We start from the raw sequence: 22,049 nt of genomic DNA, 5'->3' as shown, positions 1-22,049 counted from the left end.
TTGCAAAATCAGCACCATAACAAATACTTGTTCTTGCTACTGACCCAAAAATGGATTATTGAGGAACTCTCCATTTCACAGCCAGAATACCAGAATAAAGTTGTCAAAATATGTTCACTTGAGGGTGCTAATTGGGCTTTTTTTTTTTTTTTTTAATAGGTGATGTATTTTACTTTCCAATGGATTCTTTTCCTTCAGAACAAGTTCCATTATACATCTCTAAACATATTGCTAATTCTGGTGTTAACAGAAAAAACTTTTCTGAATGCAATTCAGTACTGTTAAATTGAATTCACCAACTATATGCAGGAAAATGTTAATGAAAGAGAAAATATTTGTTGCAGAAGGAAACTTAAGTAGGATTAAATACATTCTGACCTTGTATGAAAAATTCTCATGCCCTTAACCAATTGAAGGTGATGATTAGAAATATGATGAAAGGTCTACATTTCTGTAGGGGGAACGCTTCTCCAGGCTCGTTAATTGTTGCTTGTTTGATAATCAGGTGTAAGCTACACTCCTCTGCGCTTTATTAACACAGCACTGTGTAAATGATGCTCAGCAGTCTGCTATTTATGTCTGCTGAGACCTTAATGAGCTGCCTCATTACTAACATGTCGATCAAACATGACTTCTCAGCGAGATGGTAGCATTATTCATGAGCGAACATGAATAGAGGTATTACTGGTGATTAAAAAGGAAATAAACAAGGAGCATTAACTCATTCTAACAAGCTAAGTAAAGGCTGAGTAATAGGGATGCCAAAAAGTCACGAGTAGAGTCATAGTGAGCTGATTCACTTGGAAAAAATCAGCGAAAAACAGAACAATTTGTTCAGTGGTTCCCTTATCTTTTCAAATCCAGTGATCTACATTCTGGTGGATAATTAGAAAGGATGTGAGGAATCATTTTCAGAATTTAAATTAATTTATGAAAATCCCAACATTTCCCAATCTTTGAACTTGTCACACAACACTAATCAGCCTGTCATTTTAAAAATGCAGAGTACAGTACAACTGCAAATCTACTGAGACATGGCTGTCATCTGATTGGCTATCCAAAGAGTAGGCTGTTTATTTATTAGAGGAGCAGCCTGGAGTTTCTGACAAGCAATGTAGGAAACAAAGAAAACTTATGGGGGGGGGCATGCCCTGGTCTTATGTGAATAGAATTAAACATTTTTGGCATTAAAATAACATGCGTGACAGACAATTAACACTTTATCATCCTGGTGTTTTTTTTTTTGTTTTTCTTTGATATTTACAGTCTTATGTTTTTTCTTATTGAACACTAAATGTAAACCATTCCTCCTTATGCAGCTTTTAGTAATATAACAGCTCTAAGATGCAGTAGGCTTCTTCAGGATCTCATCTTCTGAGTTGGTATTAAATATACACCCCAAACTAGATTTCCAGGCTCCTTGTTTGATGTTTGCCACTCTGATTGAACCGCTCACTGTTTAATAGATTTTCTTTCCGCTTCATCAGTCCGGATGTGTGCTCAAGCAAACACACTCCAATATTAATCAGTCCACTGTTTAAGTTTTTTTTTTTTGGTCTAAGCCTCCAAGCACAACCTGAGGCGCAGCTTTATGCTTCCAGGAGTAGTGCCTAATTTTGTAGGTGTAAAATAATGGTGATAATGCTGTGAGAGCTGTGGGCTGGCAAACCTTACTGAGTGGTACGCCTGAACTCTTCCAGCTGCTGCAAGGCCTGCTCTCCTAATGTGCTTCTCATGCTATACCTGCAATGCTGATTCAGACTGAAGTCCTCATTGGTTAGTAAAAGAAGCTTAAATTTAGGGATGCGTTGTGTTTTCTCGGGTGCATGGGATACCGTTGGTGAAAACTGTTATTGAAATATGAAGGTGGTCTTTGAATTCCTTAGACCTATTGCAAATGGGTTAGGTTTGTTTACCCCTCAGTTATATTATAACCTGCTCTGTAGGGAGACTTGATTCTTTTTTGAGTAAGCTTACACATTTACACACTAAATAAACATGGGACACTATAAAAGAATTAATAACCCTTCCACTATCTGTGTTTGGGTGCCCTCTAGTGTCTTAAGGAATGCAACACCCTGGGGTTAGGCGTAACCTACAGAAAGGGGGGGCAAATGAGATCAAAACTTAGATATTTTGGTCATATAGCATATTTTGTGTATTTCTTTACATCTCAAGATGTATTTCATCTTGAGATGGAAAAGTAGGATGAGATCCAGGTGGCAGCACGAAAAGTCCAAAAGAATGATTTATGTTGCTATCGAAACACCTTATCAGGCATCATGCATCCTCCATTACCCACACATTACAAAAGGACAAACAGTGGCTCAAACGTCAGCTCCTATGTTAAGGAATCATGTCCGTTGAAGAGGTGAGGGAAAATGTCTGACAGATGTAATTTGACTTAAAAAATTAGCACCCTCCCTGCTAAGGCTGTGCAATTATGCCAAAATCAAATATTAATAGTAATTTTTAGATTTTGTTCTGCACTGACTATAAATATGCAACAAATACATTCTATACAAATGTGCATGTTTGGAGATGAGGCCTAATTAAAATTAGAAATGTAACTTTTTTCCTAAGTTTTTAATCCAGCTTGTTGAGATGAATTTCATTCTTATTGGACACATTTGTGATTGTTTTCATGGCCTTCAATGCTCTCTTATCCAGAGTGACTGTTTTCTGAACTAGTACTTTCTTCTAACTCTCATGAATGGATCTCAGCACTAGCTGTAATTTTCTCTTCCCCTTTGTGCAGCAGTAAACCCACTTCAAGTGTATTACCTCCATCTAAAAGGCTGGAGTGAAAAGCAATGCGTGTCTTTCTCTGGTAAATGTATAGTGACATTTACAAAAAATTGAGTGCCTCTGTAATTTGGAAATGGCACTGCTTGAATCCAGATTCTTTTGCAAATGCTATTATTGTCTAGCCCTTTTATCTTGGGATTTAAAAGCCTTTTTTGTTTATTTTTGGAAACCCCCAAATGCTATTTAAAAGACCACAAAAGTAGTACAATAAAAAAGTCTTTCTTTTCAAAAGATCTTTAGTCTGTAAAGGTTTGCCTCCACAGCAGCAGATTTTAAAGCACAAACCTCTCTCTCACTCTGCTGGAAATATTTAAATACATCTGCAGTTAGCTTTCTGACAACTTGCTGGTTGGCTTAAAAAATAATAATTTCAAGCTAAGATGAGCTAAATCCTCCCCCGCTGCAAAAACCTAAGAAATCTATAAAAGTATTTTTTGTTTCTTTAAATTCTTGCTTTTCTTATTGAATTGAGCACTACATGCATCACTTTACCAATGGCATAAGACAATTTACATTTAAAATAAGAAAAAAACAACTGCAGTCTATCTTTAAGGGGAAATATACTCGTACCACTATTAGATTATCTTATTTACCAACTCATGTTAAGGTTAAATACTCCTATTTTAAGAATTTCTTTACTCATATTGCCACTGTAGCCAGACACTTTCTCCTGCATTTGGCTGATACAACATATAAATTATGGTTAAAAACCATTCAGTGAACAATTACTTATCATGATGTGCAGACATCAGTAATTGTTTCTACTGACAGAATTCAAACGAGAATAAAAAAATCTGTGACAAACCAGCATTTCTCCTAACCTGAGTCCACCAGATGGATTTGCTCAGCGTATCCATCTGGAAACCTTCCGTTGAAGTTGGGAAGGGGCGAAAATACTGGTTAGCTGATTGGACTATGTTGGTGATAGACGGGCCAAATAAACCAATCAGATCAACGAAGCATATGACCTAACAGAGCGACGACGAAGAGGAGCCAATTGATTGATCAAACTCTTGTCGAAACCAGTCGGGAGAAGAGCAACAACATCTTTTCCTCTGAGAAAAGCCTCCAGAGCAGTGTTTTGCTCTTCTTTCAGTGAAGAAATACTCTGTAATTCCGATAAAACTTGCTCGATAGCCATGCTAACGCTAGTTCCATCGGCTGAAGCCGCCATGTTCTTTAGACTGAACTGTCGAGCTTCTCGTTGCGTCACACCTCAACCCGCCTCAAAGCCAACGCTGATTGGACGTTCGTTTGGTGAACGGCTCCAAATTTTCTTTAACGGAAAGTCTCCAGACTGATCTGCAAGTGAAACCTTGAAAGCACGCGAGATCAGGATGGTCTCACGAGGCTACATTTCTCCATCTGTGAACGCATCATTGGCCAGGCTCCTGAATCAAAGCTGTCCGTGTTAACTTTGACACGACGTGTTTGTCTTTGTCTCTCAGGCTTGTTGTTTTCATTGGTTTCTAACTATTTAGGCAGAAAGGTTACCAACAGAGCGGATGATGGATGAACACAAATCCTTTATGCTCACTGCTTGCACAGGTTTGTATGTAGAGGATCTCTGTGAAAAGCAAAAGTACTCCTTGTTTTGTTTCCATTAAAAAGCTTCACATTCAGTCACAATATTTGAAAGTTTTTTTTTTTTACTAAAATCAAATATTTCTTTATTCATACCCATATATCATACTTTATTATTCTTCTCTAGACATGTTCGAAGCTAATTTTTATCTATTATAACCGTGAGATTGAAAGAATTTTGTTCTCTAGCTGTAAAATGATATTTGGGCTTTTAGCAAACTGAATTAAAAAATAAAAAATATTTTAATTCATACTTGAGAAGTTCCCTTTTATTGATTCTCTCAATGTCCTGCTTGCTCCTCTCTGCTTGTCTTGGCTTTGAACATTGACGTTTCAGCAGAGGCAGTAAGATGAGGATATTTCACAGAATATGACCTCAAGTCAGATTCATCACTCTTCTACACTTACACCAATTGGCTATGACATGTGACTGAGCTGTCACATCTTGCAACAGACTTTAATGGTTTTGTGAAGGTGCTGTTAATCATTTCAAGACATGATTTATTGAAATTAGATTGAGGTTTAAAACTTCTCCCATAAAGGAAAACTTGCTCATATCTCATACAAGGACCCTTCTCCTTTTGGATGCATGGAAATCCTTCAGGAAGGTTACTAAGAAGCCATTCTGGGTCACATGGATGAAAGGAAATTATGTTTTGTCACAGAAAACTGAATCGATTATGTGGAAAATTATTCAATTTTATTGAGTGTGATTATTTTTGATTTTAAAAGAGAACCCAACTGATGCTAAATTAACAAATAAATAATTGGATCCAAACACTACAAAGCTGCTTAGGCTCTATTTCAGCAGATAGAGAACACTTTAAGTTCCTGTTACATTAAATGCTCTAAACGGTCAAGAACTTGTCAGAAGCACACACAAATCTAAACTGCACATAGGCTGGACTTTATAGATTGTTTGTAGACCAAGTATTTTTGGTTGTTTTTTCTTTTAATACATCTGACTAAAGTTATTCTGTCAGCTTTAAAAGGTACAGTAAATCAGTTGCAAGGATCTCATATTTTGAAATGTCTCATTGGGTTTTAAATGGCCCTTTGCCTCCTGTCATGTTGGGTTTTGTCAATGCTTTCTACCTACTAGATGTATGAGGGTATACATGCTGGTTGCTAAACAAGTATAAAAGAACTTACAAAACCAAAAGGTCAGGAAAACCCTCTCTAAGCTCTAAAAGGTATAACCTGATGTAAGAATGGTGCCTCATCCTCCACAGCAAGGCTGATACTGATGGTAGAGGTGCAGAAATCTTCTGTATTTCCAGCAAAGAAAACTGAGGATTCTTGTTTATAATCAGCAGTCTTGCACTGTAGTAGAATGTTATGATGATCAGTAAAATGCATGATCGCCGATCAACTTTTTCTTGCTGACAGTGCTGCTATGAAACACTCTGCTTGCTTGTTCTATGTGAATTACAAGTAATGAGTGTAATGAGTAATGAGATCAATAAATCCAAAAGGGTGACAAAGGTCAATGAGATTAAAAGAAATAATAAAAAATAGGGAAAGCAAATTGGCTCTCTGTTCTTTTTTTTTTCTCTTCAGTCTCAGGCAGAGGCTCATTATAGAGGCAGTCGCCATGCTAAGAAGCTGAACAAGGCCAAAGCTAAGCTGTCGGGCACCCCAGAGACCAATGGGAACAGCTGTGGTCCTGCTGGTTCGGTCCATCCGCTTTCCTCCAACTGCAACAACAGTCAGTGCACAGGTTCAATTTATCTTCAGATAACTAACTCCAAGCTGAATACTCCAGCTATTTATATGAGATTCACTCCTCCTATTTCTCCTTCTCTATGCAGAACTACTATCGAGCTCCAGAGACTCTCTGTCTTCTCCTAAATCCTGCCTCCCCTCCTCCACCTCACCTCTTTCCTCCTCACCCTCTGCCAGCAGAGTCGGCAGTGAGCCTCCACCATCAAGTCCACCCTCTGCTCTTCCTGCACCTGGCCTCTCATCTTCTTCCTCATCCTCTTCCTCCTCAAAATCCTGCCCCGCATCTTCAGTCATCTCCTCCCCATCCAGCGCTGCACCTCCTTCTCTAAAGACGACCTCCTCCTCCCAGGAAGCTCCTCTGTCGGTGGAGTCTGAGGAGGAGAAGGCAAAAAAGCTGCTGTACTGCTCACTTTGTAAAGTTGCCGTCAACTCTCTGTCTCAGCTGGAGGCTCATAATGCAGGTTAGGAAAGAAACTAGATGCATTTTGTGTCGTTATTAATTTTAGTTTTGCATGTTTGGTTTCATTACAGATTAAATGTGAGTTAAATGGGTCATATCTCATTATCCACATCACCCCCATGCTTGAACACATTAAGGCATTGTGTGCACATGTTTTAATGAGATCTTTGTACTGTCGATCCTAACTTCGCCCTACTCTTAGGATTGCCTAGGCCTTTCTGAATACAGTGCCAGACAATCTGTGTTCATTCATTTTTAAGCTTATTTGAATCTCTTAATTGCATAGGGATGTGCCAAACTACTTACTCTTTTGACATTTCATCACATTATAATCACAAAGTCCAGGTCTGGGATGAGATTTCTCATGAGACCATCCACACCTCAACAGGAGCATGCTCAGGTGTTGTAGGGAGGTCCTGCAGGTACATGGAGGCCAAACGCAATACTGAGCCTCATTTTTACCTATTTTAAAGACATTACATCAAAGTTGGATCAGCTGTACTGTAGTGTTTTTCCACTTTAATTTTGTGTGTGACTCCAAATCAAGGCCTCCATTTGTTGTTAAATTGGATTTCCATCAATGATTTTTGTTGTCAGCACATTCAGCAAAGTATTCAACACATAGAACAAAGTATTTTTATTTATTCAGATCTATAATGTATTATTTCAGTGTTACCTTTATTTTTTTTATATCTTTATTCATGCAGGTATTTCTATCACATCCTACCATGAATAAATTGCATGACAATGACTAATAAAAATGAATGCAAAAGAACAATCAAGTTATGGGCCAAAAATAAGCTGCCCGAGAGGCATCAAGAATAGCATGACTGCCTAAATAAATAAGATGTTTTTTCCTTATTCAGTTACAGTTCAAAGAAAGTTTAGCTTCTTCTCTAAATAATTCCAGGAAATAAGTGCATGCATGTTTGAAATCTTTTTTTTTTTTTTCTGTCTTTTGTCCTGGCTTGATTCTTTGACCTTCTATTCTTTTTGTCTCGCAGTGTAAAGTCTACCCTAATGTTTTGGGGTTTTTTTATTTCTAAGGATCAAAGCACAAAACAATGCTGGAGGCTCGCAGTGGTGCAGGCCCAATCAAAGCCTACCCACGACCAGGAGCCAAGCTGAAAAACGCCAATGGCTCAGTCCTGAAGGGCTCAGGCCTGCAGAACAAGACCTTCCACTGCCAGATCTGTGACGTTCATGTCAACTCTGAAATACAGCTCAAACAGGTAGGCCAAAGTCATGTGATGATTAGACTCTTGATTTTTGTTGCTCCCTCTGATCTTACTCATGTTTTGCCATTTTGGTCCGATTTTACTTTCCTTTCTCTATTTATATATTTGCTATTGCCTGTCAGTCTAATTCTGCTGATGGTTAAGAATCTGATTATCAAGACAAAAAAAAAACTAAAACAGCCAAGCTGGGTAATTATTTGTTTAAATCAATTACTGAAATTTTTGTTTATGAAGATTTAATTTTGAGAAGATCATATTTTTTGGTTTTACCAATCCATTATTTGGCTACCATGGTTGACAGTGGCATCAGTTCTTAACTTTTGGTTCCTAAATTTGCACTGATCAGTGATGTCACTCACTATGCTGCAAACATTTAGTGTTATATTTTCATTGTTTGTTGGGGAAATTATTTTACAAGCATGTTTAAAAGCATACATTTTAAATTAAGGTCCCCTCCCAGATGAGGATGCTTGAAACCTGTCATTTTTGTTATGAAGCTTAATTAATAAAACAGATTAATTGGATATGTTTAAAAAAAAAAAAAAAAAAAAAATGGAGATCTGATTTTTTTTTTTGTGTGTGTATATAATTTACGTTGGATATTATTTGCTGAAGATTTCACATGGCTTCCTAGTTCACTAACGTCTGTAATGACTATTTTAGTCAAATAACCCTTTTAAACAATCAAACCGTCCTTGTAGAACTTCCATTCTTAATCCAGCTACTGTATAAACTAAGAGCTGATTATAGATAAGTACTTTATATATGAGTATGAAAAACTTAATCTTTGGGTAAAGCTTCATGTTCTGATTATGCTGTTTGGAACTTTGCAGCACATTTCAAGCAGAAGACACAAGGACAGAGTGGCAGGAAAACCCAGCAAACCCAAATACAGCCCTTACAACAAGCAGCAGCGCAGCTCACTTACTGTGAGTATCCTCTGGCAACTTTTCCTTCATCTGAAAATATCTTATTCACCAAGAAAAATAGATATAAACTGAATCTAATTTTCTACTTTTTGTCCTCATTTGATGTGCTCCTTTATTTAAATATTCCTTTCTCTGTAAATCTTTATTTTCCTCCTCTGTTTTTCCATTTCATCTCTTCTCCTCTACCTGCTTGTCTTTTCATCAAATCATTTCCTGTCATGCGTTCCTCTTTTATACTTTTTTGTCCTTTTTGTTTCTTTGTTATTCTCCTTTTTGCCTATTTTTATGCTTTTGTGACCATTTTTTTTATTTTTACTGTTTGGAGTTTTGCTTCTCCATTTCTATTTATTTAATCTCCTTAATTTGATGCTTTCCTCTTCCTTTTTGACTCCTCCTGCCATCACCTCATCACTCCTCTCCTTCTTTCCTCAGAAGGAGCTGGTGAAGCCTTCCCTATCTTCCTTTCTTTCCTCTCCTTTTCCTTCCCCATCCTCCCCACTCCCATCTTCCATCTCCCTCCCTCCATCATCTCTTTCCTCCTCTGCTCTTCTCTCACCCACCTCCTCACCCCTCGCCCCAACCATCTCCCTCCATCCTCGCCCTCCGTCTTCCTCGTCCCTCTTCACTGCCTCCTTCCTGCGTCCAGCTCCTGGACCGATCAGAACCAACCAAGGATCCATTCTCTTCACGCCCTACTGATGTCAGCAAAAGCAGCAGGGAGTTGAACTAGCAACCACTGCCCCGCTGTTTGCTGCAGGTTCAACTGCTGCCTCGTCTTGCTCACCAGACTAAATCTTCCCTCAGAAACATGAACGGATGACATTGTCCTACTTCTGCCAGGGACAGAGACCATCTGATGGAGAGGGGAGGCTGTGTCTTTGATGAATCCACTCACTTGAAACTGAACTGAACCAGAGTGTGAAAAGCTCAAAGACGTACTGGGAAGAAGGAAAACTGTATGCAGTTATTGAAAATTCAAAAATATCTACTGAGCATTTTAAAGAAAGCAATAAGGGTTGTTGAAATTGGAAGAGAAAAAAAAGATCATTCCTGTTTACTGTCCATTTAATGGGGAAAGAAGTAGAGAAAATCAGATTTAATGTTTTTGTATTATGAATTAATTGGAGCTGATTGGCATAAGAGTTCTCATTAAAAAAAAAATATATATATATATTTTCCATCAATGAATACTAAATAGAGCATTTACTTTGATGGGTTTTCTGGCAAATGGCAAAATTCAAACCATAAGATCCATACAGTTACATTCATAAATGGGGATATTGTAATTGTTTTACCTTTTATCAAAGAACCGTCGGCCCAGCTTATTTGTTATAGTTCTTAAAACAAAAGTCAGTATTGATCGAGGTAAGAATCAGACACAGAATTCAGTAATCTAAATGTCAAAGCAGTGAAAACACTTTGATAATCCACATATTTTAGGTTTTTATACAAAGGTGGAATAAAAAAAAAAAAATCCAACCACTTAGAAACTATTCTTCCTCCCACTGAGGTCACAAACCAAAAAGGCAACAAAGAAAACTACTGCTGTCCTTCTGTTATCCCTCAGACATTGCTGGTGGTTTGCTTCTTAACACTGATCATCCCAACATTATTAAAACCAAGAGTGAAGAAGACGATTATCGTTTTGTTTTTCTGATATTCTGCCAACCTTGATGTAACCTTTTCTAATTTTGCAATGCAAGTAAACTGATGGTTTACTTCTGTTCTGTTAGGCGAGGAGCAAATAAAACCAACCAGTGTCATATTAGCTTAAACTACAACAGCAGTGAAAGTCATTTTCCTCCAGTAACATACATCTTCAAATAACAGCAATCAAGCTAATCTATACTTTGATGGGCGTCTCTCCTGGTAGTGGTGGTTTTCAATAAGGGCAGAAATGGTTCTCTGCCCTGGGCAGCATCCTGCTGGGAGTGGCACAATGACTCAATGGTTCTGCATTGAACTAAAGGGCTTATTTCCCTTCCTGTCTGGATTTGATCTTTATCTATCCTTCGAGATCTGGTCTAGCCTAAATTGGATCGTTACAAAGTAGAGGTTGTTGAAACCGAAGTTTGAAGTTTATGACTTAAGTCTATTTTTCAATGTTCTGCGAAGCGGTACCGTCGGGATTTTTCTGGTCTGCATCTGTAACAGTTTTACAAAAACTGAATCCATCATTTGACAAATCAACTGTGTTTAATACAACTGTGTTTAATTTCTTGAATTGAGGAGGTAAGTCAGTTTGCCAATGGAACAAGACTATTGGCAATTAAAATAATAAAAAAAAACAATTGCATTTTCTTATTTCAGGTGCATATTATCTAATCTTATTTCAAGAGTAAAAATACTCATTCCATGATGGAAATGCACTTAATTTCAGAGGTTTTTGCTTATTTTTAGATCTTTTTTTGCAGTGTATGTATCTGTTCATGGATGTTGGAGGCATAACTGGATCAAATGTTATAAAGGCTAAAAGTGCTGAAAAACCTGGACACCATTCATGAAGGAACCCCTACCTTACAGAAAAAGCGAAGTAAATAACCTTTTATTTTTTGAGGAGAAAACTGATTGTCAGATGACTTGGAATGGTTCATGGTTCTGACAGTCGGATCAGCCTGCAGCTTGTTTAAAACCACAGAGAACCTTAATGGGTCTGATGTTTCAGCTGTGGTCTTTGTTGCTGCTTTTGCATCCAGTAGATTAATTTTAAACTGAACTTCCTGGTTAAAGCCTGTCTATGTATCACTGACCCACATTTTTATTTCAGAGCAGATGGTTAAAGTTAGACATTATATGGAACAATCTATAAGTGAACTTGGTGTCATTGATTGAGATATATATATATATATATATATATATATATATATATATATATATATATATATAAAATAGAATTTATTTACCTTGTTTTGCTTCAAGTAATAAATTTCCCCATAACCATTTCAAGATTTTAATCATCTCATATTGACTCCCAGCTAATTCATCTTATTCGATAAACTTGTTCAACTCGGCCCACTTCATTGTTGTTCTTATCTTGATGTTTGACCTGATTTAAACTATAAGGGGTGTTTGCTGTTTGATTGTTAATCAAGAACACATCTAATCAGATTAAAATATTCAATGAGGTAAAGTCCATGCATATTAACTATATATATATATATATATATATATATATATATATATATATATATATATATAGCATAATATGTTAGCACACCGCTTGAAGTTTTACTTATTCCTCTTGGGCTAAAATAATTTTAGATTTTAAACATTTAAGGCTGTTTCAGCTTTGGGAATTTTCAGTCGATACTCTGTGAATTTATATTTATTTATAATAAATATAAATGTAAGACTTGTTTTATAATAAAATCTCCAAATTACTAAATGGACTTAAATCTATTATTATTAGATCTAGCTCGAATGTTTGCTGAACATAAATGTCCTAATTCAGAATAACTGAAGGTGTGAATGTATCTGCCTGGAGTTATCAGTACGTCAGCAGAAAATATGCACACAATGAAATAGAACAGTTCCAGCTGTGTCCCATATAAAACTGCATATCCTTTGACATTATATTTAATGTTTTATAAAAATCTGACTAAGAGACAAAATAAGCATATTTTGCCTATGTTCATAAACATTTGAATTTTTTTTTTTTAAAAACTCACCCCAGAGAAACTTGTATGTACAGGATTTATAGATGTAATTTAAGTGTCCTTTCTCTTTACTTGCCCTGAAAACAGGTTGATAAAAAGATGCACATCTTTAACTACCAGAGTATAACTGAACTAAAAATATTAGCAGGAGATTTTAAAAGAAAACTGTATTATTAGTGCAAATGTTTTTGAAGCGGAGTGGTCTTGTTTTCTGTTATGTTTTCAAATCATCAATGTTTCTCTTGTTTTCTTCCTCCTGAACAACTTGAAGCATCCCAGTCTTCCAGTATTGAACTGACAGGTTGAAGGACTTATTGTGTGTTTATCTATGCACCCTTTTGTCCATGTGGAACATGTATGTAAAAGCCAAATCCATGCTGATTCACCAACAAACTGTCTGAAAAGGAACTCATGGCCGTCATCTTCCTACTATGTTGATGTCATAATGCAATAATGTGTATATCAGCTGCTGCTTTTATACTACTTCACCTTCCTCATCAGCAATACTAGTACCCGCAGCGGTCTGCTACTGGACCCAAGGTCTAAACCTGATGAGAGGTTAGCAGAGATGCACTGGCAAAACTGAGATTGTCTATGTGTACTTTTTGTATAAAGGTGATGGAATTATTTAATATTCTAAAAGTAAAGAAAGAAATTCTTAATAGTTAATTTTACTCATTAACTTGGAGGCAATAGGAAATGTTATTTAATGATGCAAGAGGTCAAAGATCAGATGACAGCGATTGAATTTTGTTGGTAAGCTATGCCCTGGAGCCAGGGTGGAAAAAAACTTTCAAATGAGCATTTTAATTTCACTGCTGCGCAAAATTTCCTGAACTGCAAGAACAAACCTTGTGTGACTTTTTTTTTTTAAGAGACAGAAAATACTTCTTGTATAATATGCATTTGACAGATTTAAGCTTTGAATTTCTCCTTCCTTAAATGTAAAAAAGAGTCTAAAATTCTTTTTCTGTCTGCAGATTTATCGGTCTATATATGTACAGTATTTATTTCTTCTGAACTTGTTTTTTTTAATGCAAAATTATAAAATGGAAAAATATGCAAATGTAAAACATGTCAAGTCAAAATGATGTCACATTTTACGTCAGTTTGTTTTCATTAAAAATAGGTGGACGGCTTTCAATTGTGAGTTTTTAATGGGCATTTGGGATCAGCAATATTTAAGAAAACGAAACAAAAAAAAACCAGACACAAATATAGTTTATCTAAACAGTTCTGTCCCGAAAACATTGTGGTTGTAGTAATTATTCAAATTAGATTTTTTTTTCATGATTTCCCTCTGCTGCTATGAAGTGAGTTTTAAAGTTTTTATTTTTTGAAGATGGTCTGAAGAAAAATCTGAGTAAAGATGCAAAAACATCCAGTTCTTGCTCCAAAAGATAAAACAGGACGACGAGAAGAGTAAGAAGAAAATAAATGAGGAAGAGCTGCCTTAGCAGGGGACAGGGGCGTCGTTGGTCCAAAGTTACAAAGGGAAGTGGGTGAATGAGCAGAGTTCTAGCAGAATGCAGGGTTATTAGAGGTCTGGTTGAGACCTGTCTTTGCTCCTAAACCTCAGTTCACATATTAACTTTATTTCACTGATCTATTTTCCCTGACATGATGCTCAGAGTTTAAGTATTATTGGATATGAATAGAGGAAAATCCTGGAAGAATATCTAGTACGATTTTCTAAAATATTGAGTTTTGGATGATTTTTACTTGCAACCCTAAAAAAATAATGCAACTGCTTTTGCATTTACTTTATCATATTTAGTTTAACACAATTGCTTCATGTTAACAGGGTAGGACATAAAACAATTGTGTTGAAGTAACTAAATATGATAAAAAAGAATATACCCTACCTTTCATCAATTCACGAAAACCACGCCCACATTCCAAAGTGACAGCCGGAAGTCCCGCCTCAATTAATATGAAATTAATATAAAATTAATATAAAGTTAATATAAAATTTATATAAAATTTATACAAAAATTAACTGTTATTTTAATAACGGATATGATGATTAAATTATTATTTTTTAAGTATTTGTATTGATTTCTTATATAATCACTGTTAGCACTCCGTTTCAGCCCTCTGCCTGCAGCAGCAGCTGGAGCAGCTTTGTGATCTCAACTCACTCACACTCACAGTGCAGCCATCCCCCAACTGTCATGATGGGTATCAGGGAGGCCCAATATGCAGAACACTGACGACACGGATGGAAAGTTTAACAGAGTTTATTGGCAAATTCACACATATAATAAAGACTGATGCAATGGTTCTGGGCTGGGACCGGTTCACTGGCGTCTGTGAGAAAGACAGTTTGGTTAGCGAAGGCTTGGTTGAGACTTGACTGATTGTGTTCAGGTTTGTACCTTGATGAACGTAGATGAGGCTTTGGGAGCGGAACTGCTGGGTCCGGAGAAAGCTTGGGTTGGCAGAGTCCTTAAGCTGTTTCAGCATCTTACTTCTAAAGGCTGTTTTGACCTTGGCTTGTGTTTCCAGCTCGGTATCCAGAGCTGCTAGGAAATCCAGTCTTCAGGTTTGGCTCAGAGGGCTGGCTCGGCAGGTTAAGCTCTTCCAGAGCTTCACAGGAGAAAGAACAGGAAACCTGGAAGCAGAGACAAAAAGGGTTAGAATCCAGGTTGGACTCAAAGGAGACTTGGTTCACTAGGGATCTATGGCTTAAGTGCTAACCAACTGATTAAGACACTGCGGCGTCGAGGCAAGGTCTGAAGGCAGCTTAAGTAGTCCAGGTCCTCCAGATGAGATCATCAGCTGCAGGTGTGCAGAGCAGCTCAGCAGGGAGGATCCAGGGCGGACTCTGCTGGAGAAAAGGTGTATTTCTCCAGCTCCCAACACCAACCCCCCTAGCTGCAGCGGCTGCGGCCCCCTCACTCTGCCCTGTGCCTTTCTATGTGGCCGTCTGCCTCACTGACTAGAATCCTATATGTATATATATATATCTATATATATATATATAGATATATATATATATATATATAGATATATATATATATATATCTATATATATCTATATATATATGTAGATATATATACAACCAATCATGATGCACATGTATATGTATCGGTCTATTAAAAAACCAAATGTGTAATTTTGTCCATTTATACGGTTTAAGCGTCCCACATGCGCAGTAGAGACTTCAATAACGTCACAAGCTGTCTTGCTCCACGTTTACGGAAGTAAATATGGAGGGAAGGTTTAGCTCGCATCTAGCAGTCTTTCTCAAACTTAAAAACACAATCTTTTTAAGATGGTTAGAAAAAAATAAATAAATAAAATGCTCCCCTACATTATCATCCACCATGGTTGTTGTGTTTCTAGCCGCTTCTGTGCTCGCTCAGACGCAGGTTGCAGTGGAAAAGATCTGGGTCACTTTAGGCTGCTGTGTGAACCCAACCTTTCTCCAGCAAGGATGGGTGACTTAGTGATGCCTGACCGGGGCATTCTATACAAAACCGTCAGTGTCCGTCTTAGGGTCTCCTGATGCCAAGGGGTTGCACCAATGAGGAGCTCGGACCACGCCACAGTTTTAACTAATTCGATAGACCTGTTCTCACTCAGGAAACATTTAAGATGGGTGACTTAATGATGGCTGACCGGGGCATTCTATACAAAGGCGACAGTGTCCACCATGAGGGGCTCGGACCTTGGGAGGGGGTAAAAAATACACCACTTAGAAAAAGATGAGAGACTCTTTGCGGATTTCCTGACCATGGTCTGAATCAGATTTATTTTCATACGGAAGAGGATGTGTCAGCATCTTTATTAGATTTGGGAACAGCCGTAGCATTATATACATTCAAAAGTCGCGGTATCTGTCTTTGGCAAATCCTGATTCGATCAGCTGATAAGGTGGAGCCACAGTGTCACGATCTGAGCCACAAAGCGTCTGAAACACAATATGTTTAAAGTTAGTTTTTGTTCACTCAATTCACTGCCTGGGTTTTTTAAATAGACAGAATCTTTTTTTTTCTTTTCACTATTCAGTCATTGATGGGAATATCTATCGTACAAACCTGATAGATGACAGTCTATGGATTGCAAATGTTTTGTAGCATTCTGCTGCCTGAGGAAAGATTTTCTGCTTTTCTCTGCTGTCCACAGAGAGCAACTTTGACAGAGCGGTTTTTCAGCTCTACTAAAATTGTATCAATAACCGGATAGTGATATTCGTATCTAAAGGCTTATCTATCCATATGTTTGATTATATTCTTAATTTGAAACCAACTGATTGGGAAAACTATATCTTGTTAAAACAAAATTGTCCTCTTTTTTAACATTTTTTTTGTATTAATCTCTTGATTTCTTCAAACATTTATTTCTCTACTGAATCATTAATGTTTTTTTTATCTATCCCTAGATTTTTGATTTTTTTTTAATTCTAATAATAGATTTGATATTGTGGCAAACTGATAAATTGTTAACCCTTTCCTGAGCAGAAATCAGAGAAACGCTTTAGGTAATAGCACCTGAACCTTGTTAACTTAGATTTAACAGATATATCAGCTATATGGTAATTTCACTTTTATTACTGAAAGGTTTTCAAATAGCATAGATTAAAAAAAAGTAATTGCATACAGTATTCAGCCTATAATTTTTAGTTTGACAAGACCAAGCAGTTTTTAACACATCTCAACCTCCAAATGTAGCTACTGTCTTATTAGTTATTATGTGAAAAGAACCTAAAAAAAAAAATTTCTATTCCTGTTTATCTTTTTTTTTTTTTTTTTTTAAAGCACCTTTGTCAGATGGCGAATTCTGTAAAACAGGAGGACATTTTAAGTGCAAATTTGATGGAGCCATCTAGCAATTAGAACTTTTGCTCTATCTAGCGTCATCATTTTGAAGCAGGTTTTTGAGGAGCAGAACTTAAAGTATTGAATATTTTCCACCCAGTTATCTGTTTTCTATACCCTACCAGCTTCTCCGTCAGTTTTGTTGTAGAGTGAGTTCCTGTCTTTATGTGTCATTACAAGAAATGCAGGCAGCAGAAAGTGCTAGTTGCTACTTCATTGCATTTTTTAAAAAACAAATCTGCAGTTTACAACCCTCATTTTGCAGTAAAGTAATCTGTCTAAAACCTTTGCTTTATTTTGGAAGAAATATATTTTATATTTAAGTCTTTAATAAAATCCCATTTAAGTAGAAATTTTAGGTTATTCAGTATAAATTTTAGGTTATTCACAGTATAAAAGTCAATAATATTGCCTCCTTATCCTCAAATATCCTTGTCCTATGTCTCCACCATACTCCTGTAACCCAACACAAGAACAATCAAATAAACATTCTGGTATTAATATCACACTTGGAGGAAAGTTTGTGCCTTGAAAGATAGTGAATTATAAACAAGCAAAAACTCACATTACAGACTGTTTCTCCTAGAACTTGTTTACAAATGCTTATGTAGGCAAAACCACATTGTATGCTCATAACTGTAGCTGTATGACATGATGAATCAAGCAATTTGCAAGATCTTTCTATTTACGAAATGACGGACTGTATTTAGCATTTTAGATAATCAGTATCTCTGTTTTCATCATTTGACCGTGAAAAAAAATTATCTTTTTTTTTTATATCTTTTCCGGAGAACCTATTTTTCTACCACTTTTTATAAACAGCTACTTTTTTATTTCCCTAACTTTTCTCAATACAAACAAGCACAAAATAAAATTTTTAGATAAAGGCATTACTCTGTTGACTCATTCTATGGGAGACCTACAAGTATAACATGGAAATAAGAGTTACACAAGGGAAGGTAATAGGTTTTTCTTCTTTTTTTTTTTAACTGATGCAAATCTAAAGGAGAAGTAATCGATTACAGAATTATCCAATGGTGTCTAAATCAAACATCTGTTGACTGAACATGTAACAAAAACAAAGCATTACCCACTATTATTTAAGCTGTAAAAACTTACAAAAACATTTCAGGAGCAGATTAGGGTGACATTCGCTGTATGGTTAAAATGTAAACTGCTTAGCTTATACTGCTGTTATTTTTTTCCTCATCAAAATTAGTTGTTTTAGATCTGCTACTTTATGTTTTTGCTTGTCTATCTTTTTTTTTTTTTTTATGAAGAGATTCCATATCATGAATGCAACAAGATTCAAACCAACCTCTAAGTAGTCTTAAACATCTACGCTTTTAGTGATCCTACCATCATTTCTTTGTATAACTAACTAGTATAGTCATGTGAATATAATGTTTTTAATTGAATTAGTTGGGCTATTTATTTTTTTACAATGAAACCATCATGTTTGTACTCTTTTAAACCCTTAAACATGATATAACCACTCTGCCTGACTCTTTAGTCAGAACTATATCGGTCTGCAGAAGATAAAACCATGTCAAAAAACCTACAGGATCAGAATTTCAGCTGTGTCGGATCAGTAAACATTTTAGATGATAAATTTTACAGTATTTTACAAAGAATGATATTACGCCCTTTAGGTAAAATTACATCTCACAATCAATAGTCAGTAGTATTACGAGAAATCCTTTTTTTCCCCCATTAAGAGTCCTTTCATAAACAAGAATAATTCTGAGAAGAACTTTTACCCTACATTGTGTGCTGTTTCTCATAAAACCCAACCCCCCACCTCCACCGTATCTCCTCACTGGTTATTCACTTTGCTTCATCTTCAGGCTCCAGACTGATCTGCAAACCCCCTGACTAAACATGGAGAAACTATCCAGGCCGTATTTCAAGGAATGTACATTGCCTTGAATTAAGGTTTAAACTCTATTTTTCTTTAGATCGGCCCTTGGCCGAGTTAATTCAACTGTAGGATAAATACCATTACTTTAAGTTTGACTGCATTTTTGTTTTTCCTGTTTTGTTGATGTACTAAACTTTACTTTTTCTTTTTACTGAAAGTTACTATAGAAATAATTTGGGCTCACCTTAAACCTACCGGTCCTGAATCTGGGCTATTCAGCCACGGGCAGGAAAATCAGCTGTTTCACAAAGCCCTTTAGGTTGGACCAGCAACACAGAGCTATAAGGTGAACAGTTAGTTTCCTGGTAATGTGGCTGTTTTTCATGCTTAGAAAAGAACGAGGCTACGGTCATCTCGAGTTACTCAGTCATAAAACCATATGCAAGTGTTTAGTCAAATACCTCTCCACTGCTTTAGTCTATAAAAAAAAAATCATCCTTTTCATTTCTCCTATTACCCAAAAATGTTTGTCTAAAACCTAAGAAAATGTTTTGTGCTAACATTAGGCAAACCATAGTTATTACAACTAGAACTATTGATGAATCGGGGCCAGTTTCAAATTCTAATTTTAGTCAAACTTTGTTGTCTTGTCAGACAAAAGATAGGAATAATTTAGAATTTGTTAAAGTGTATAACTAATGAAACACTTTGTTTGTTCTTTTGTTTAAATCTAACCATTATTCCTTATCTGTCATGATGGGTGCACGAAGAGTGACCAAAATATGCAGAACACCACTAGACGGACACAGGAGTAAAGTTTAACAAGTTTATTTGTTCACAAGCACACTGATTTGACTGGTTCTGGTTCTGGCCTGGAAACTGGTTCACCGGAGTCTGCGTGAGAGACAGTTCAGTTAGTGTTGCACTTTGGAGCTTGCGATCTTGATTTTTACTGATTGTACCCTGAGGGTTCTTGTAGATAACTTTGAGAGGGTCACTGTTGGGTCTGGAGAGGAGTTGATCAGCAGAGTCCGCTAGCTGCTTCAGCGTCTTACTTCTAGTTCTGAGCAGACCTTGGCTTTGGGTTTTCCAGCTCTTGGTCCTGAGCTGCATGGAAGTTCACTGAGGTTCTTCAGGTTTGGCTCTGAGGGTCGGCTCGGCAGGTTAGCTCTTCCTGAGCTCCACAGAGGAGAAACTGGTTTCCTGGAAGGACAGAGACAAGGGTTAGAATCCAGGCAGGATTCAAAGTCACAAAGATTCACTGAGAGTCTAGGCTTAGGCGCTGACCAACTGGATCAACACTGCAGCGTTGAGGCAAGGTCTGAAGACAGCTTATGTAGTGGATCCTCTGATGATCTGATGGGCTGCAGCTGTGCAGAAGGCTCACTCAGGAGGATCCACGGCGGACTCTGCTGGAGAAAGGTAGAACTTCTCCAGCTCCCAACATTATCTCCCAAAAACATATTTTTACTCTTTCTAGCGTAAAATCTTTACTGATGACTCAGAATTTAGGCACTGACTATTGATTTATTCTCAGTCATCGAGCAACAACTAATTATTTTGTTTTGGTGGTCTATAAAATGTTTCACTAGTTGGTAGGATCTTTGCTTCAGAGCGTCGTTAAATTCTAATTAATAAAAACTAGGAAGGACCAATGCTTTGATACAAACATGGGGGAAAGTCATGTTATCTCCTGACTTGTCTCTCTCTCTCAGTAAGATTCAGCTCTATCCTCCCTGCCAAGCGGGGTTGGCAGTTGTTCTGTTTGTTTTGTTTGTACTTCAATCTGATGAAACTGTTTTGTGATGAAACCGATTGTGGTTCTCTCACTCTGAAAATCAAGAAGGTGAAAAACAAGCTTCTACCTGATATGGATCTAGTCAAGTATTGTCTCTGAATAGGGAGCGCTTTTCCAATTAGTTATTCATTTATTAGGCAAATCTAACAGATTAGACTATGGCTGTGATAGGTTGAATAATAATAGTTGTATACTAACTAACAGTTTTGTATTTTGTCAATTGTAGTAATGGATGGTTTCAATTTAAAAACGGTTCTACGCATCTCGGAATCTGAGCAAAATACCAAACTTCTCATTCCCAAAGTATCCTCCGGGAAATTATATACAATAACAAAGAGTGTCATAACACATATGATCATTATTTACACAATTTGGATAAAGCAACTTTTATTGTTTCATGATTGGTAATGATTTTAAAAATGATTATTGTGGTAAAGTTTACAAGAAACCCTACACTGTTAGGAAAGCATAATACTTTTTCTTTTTTTAATACATGTATGAAATCCAAGGATTGATTTAGAATCCAGCCCTACTTTCTGTAAGATTGGTGTTAAAATCTTTCTGTGTCCAAAAAATAAAGTTAAAGGTTAATTCCAAACTTGTCATTGCTAAAAGTGCTTCTTACAAAGGTGGTGTGATAGGAGAAGATCCATCTAAGAATGGATTTCTGAGTTGATCCTGTTTAGAAAGAAAAAGATCAGAATGCAAGACTAAAATCTTGTTTATTCATTAAATGAATAAACAAGATGTTAGTCTTGCATTCTGATCTTTTGAAATGAAATTTTGTTCATTTTCTTAATATGTAAAAAAAAAATGCTTCTAAAACAAATTGTTGCACTCTCATTCAGATTGTATGGACTGAAAACATGTTCCTATTAGCTTGCGTAAACTTTTTTATTTCAACAACTTAATAAAACAAACATTTATCCTATGACCGCTTGGCAGGGAGGATAGAGCTGAATCTTATTGAGAGAGAGAGACAAGTCAGGAGATAACATGACTTTCCCCCATGTTTGTATCAAAGCATTGGTCCTTCCTAGTTTTTATTAATTAGAATTTAACGACGCTCTGAAGCAAAGATCCTACCAACTAGTAAAACATTTTATAGACCACCAAAACAAAATAATTAGTTGTTGCTCGATGACTGAGAATAAATCAATAGTCAG

General features: G+C 36.5%; 1 protein-coding gene across 5 annotated transcripts in view; it reads left to right on the top strand.

The window, feature by feature from the left end:
* znf385b (zinc finger protein 385B) overlaps positions 1–10,953 on the top strand; it is a 96,011-nt gene extending 85,058 nt beyond the window's left edge. For 3 of the 5 annotated variants that reach the window (XM_038297470.1, XM_038297467.1, XM_038297469.1), the window contains exons 7-11: positions 5,953–6,112; positions 6,204–6,578; positions 7,625–7,809; positions 8,649–8,744; positions 9,177–10,953. In XM_038297470.1, the coding sequence (XP_038153398.1) occupies positions 5,953–6,112; positions 6,204–6,578; positions 7,625–7,809; positions 8,649–8,744; positions 9,177–9,443 (1,083 nt within the window). In that variant the 3' untranslated portion in view covers positions 9,444–10,953. The remainder of the gene's footprint in view (positions 1–5,952; positions 6,113–6,203; positions 6,579–7,624; positions 7,810–8,648; positions 8,745–9,176) is intronic. The other 2 variants (XM_038297471.1, XM_038297472.1) reach the window with 2 other exon arrangements.
* Positions 10,954–22,049: the final 11,096 nt, after the last annotated feature.

The sequence above is a fragment of the Cyprinodon tularosa genome, unplaced genomic scaffold (genome assembly GCF_016077235.1).
Source record: "Cyprinodon tularosa strain WSP-4 unplaced genomic scaffold, ASM1607723v1 ctg388, whole genome shotgun sequence".
Taxonomy (NCBI): domain Eukaryota; kingdom Metazoa; phylum Chordata; class Actinopteri; order Cyprinodontiformes; family Cyprinodontidae; genus Cyprinodon; species Cyprinodon tularosa.
The sequence above is the reverse complement of the archived record's forward strand: the minus strand, read 5'-3'. Positions and strand labels throughout refer to the sequence as shown.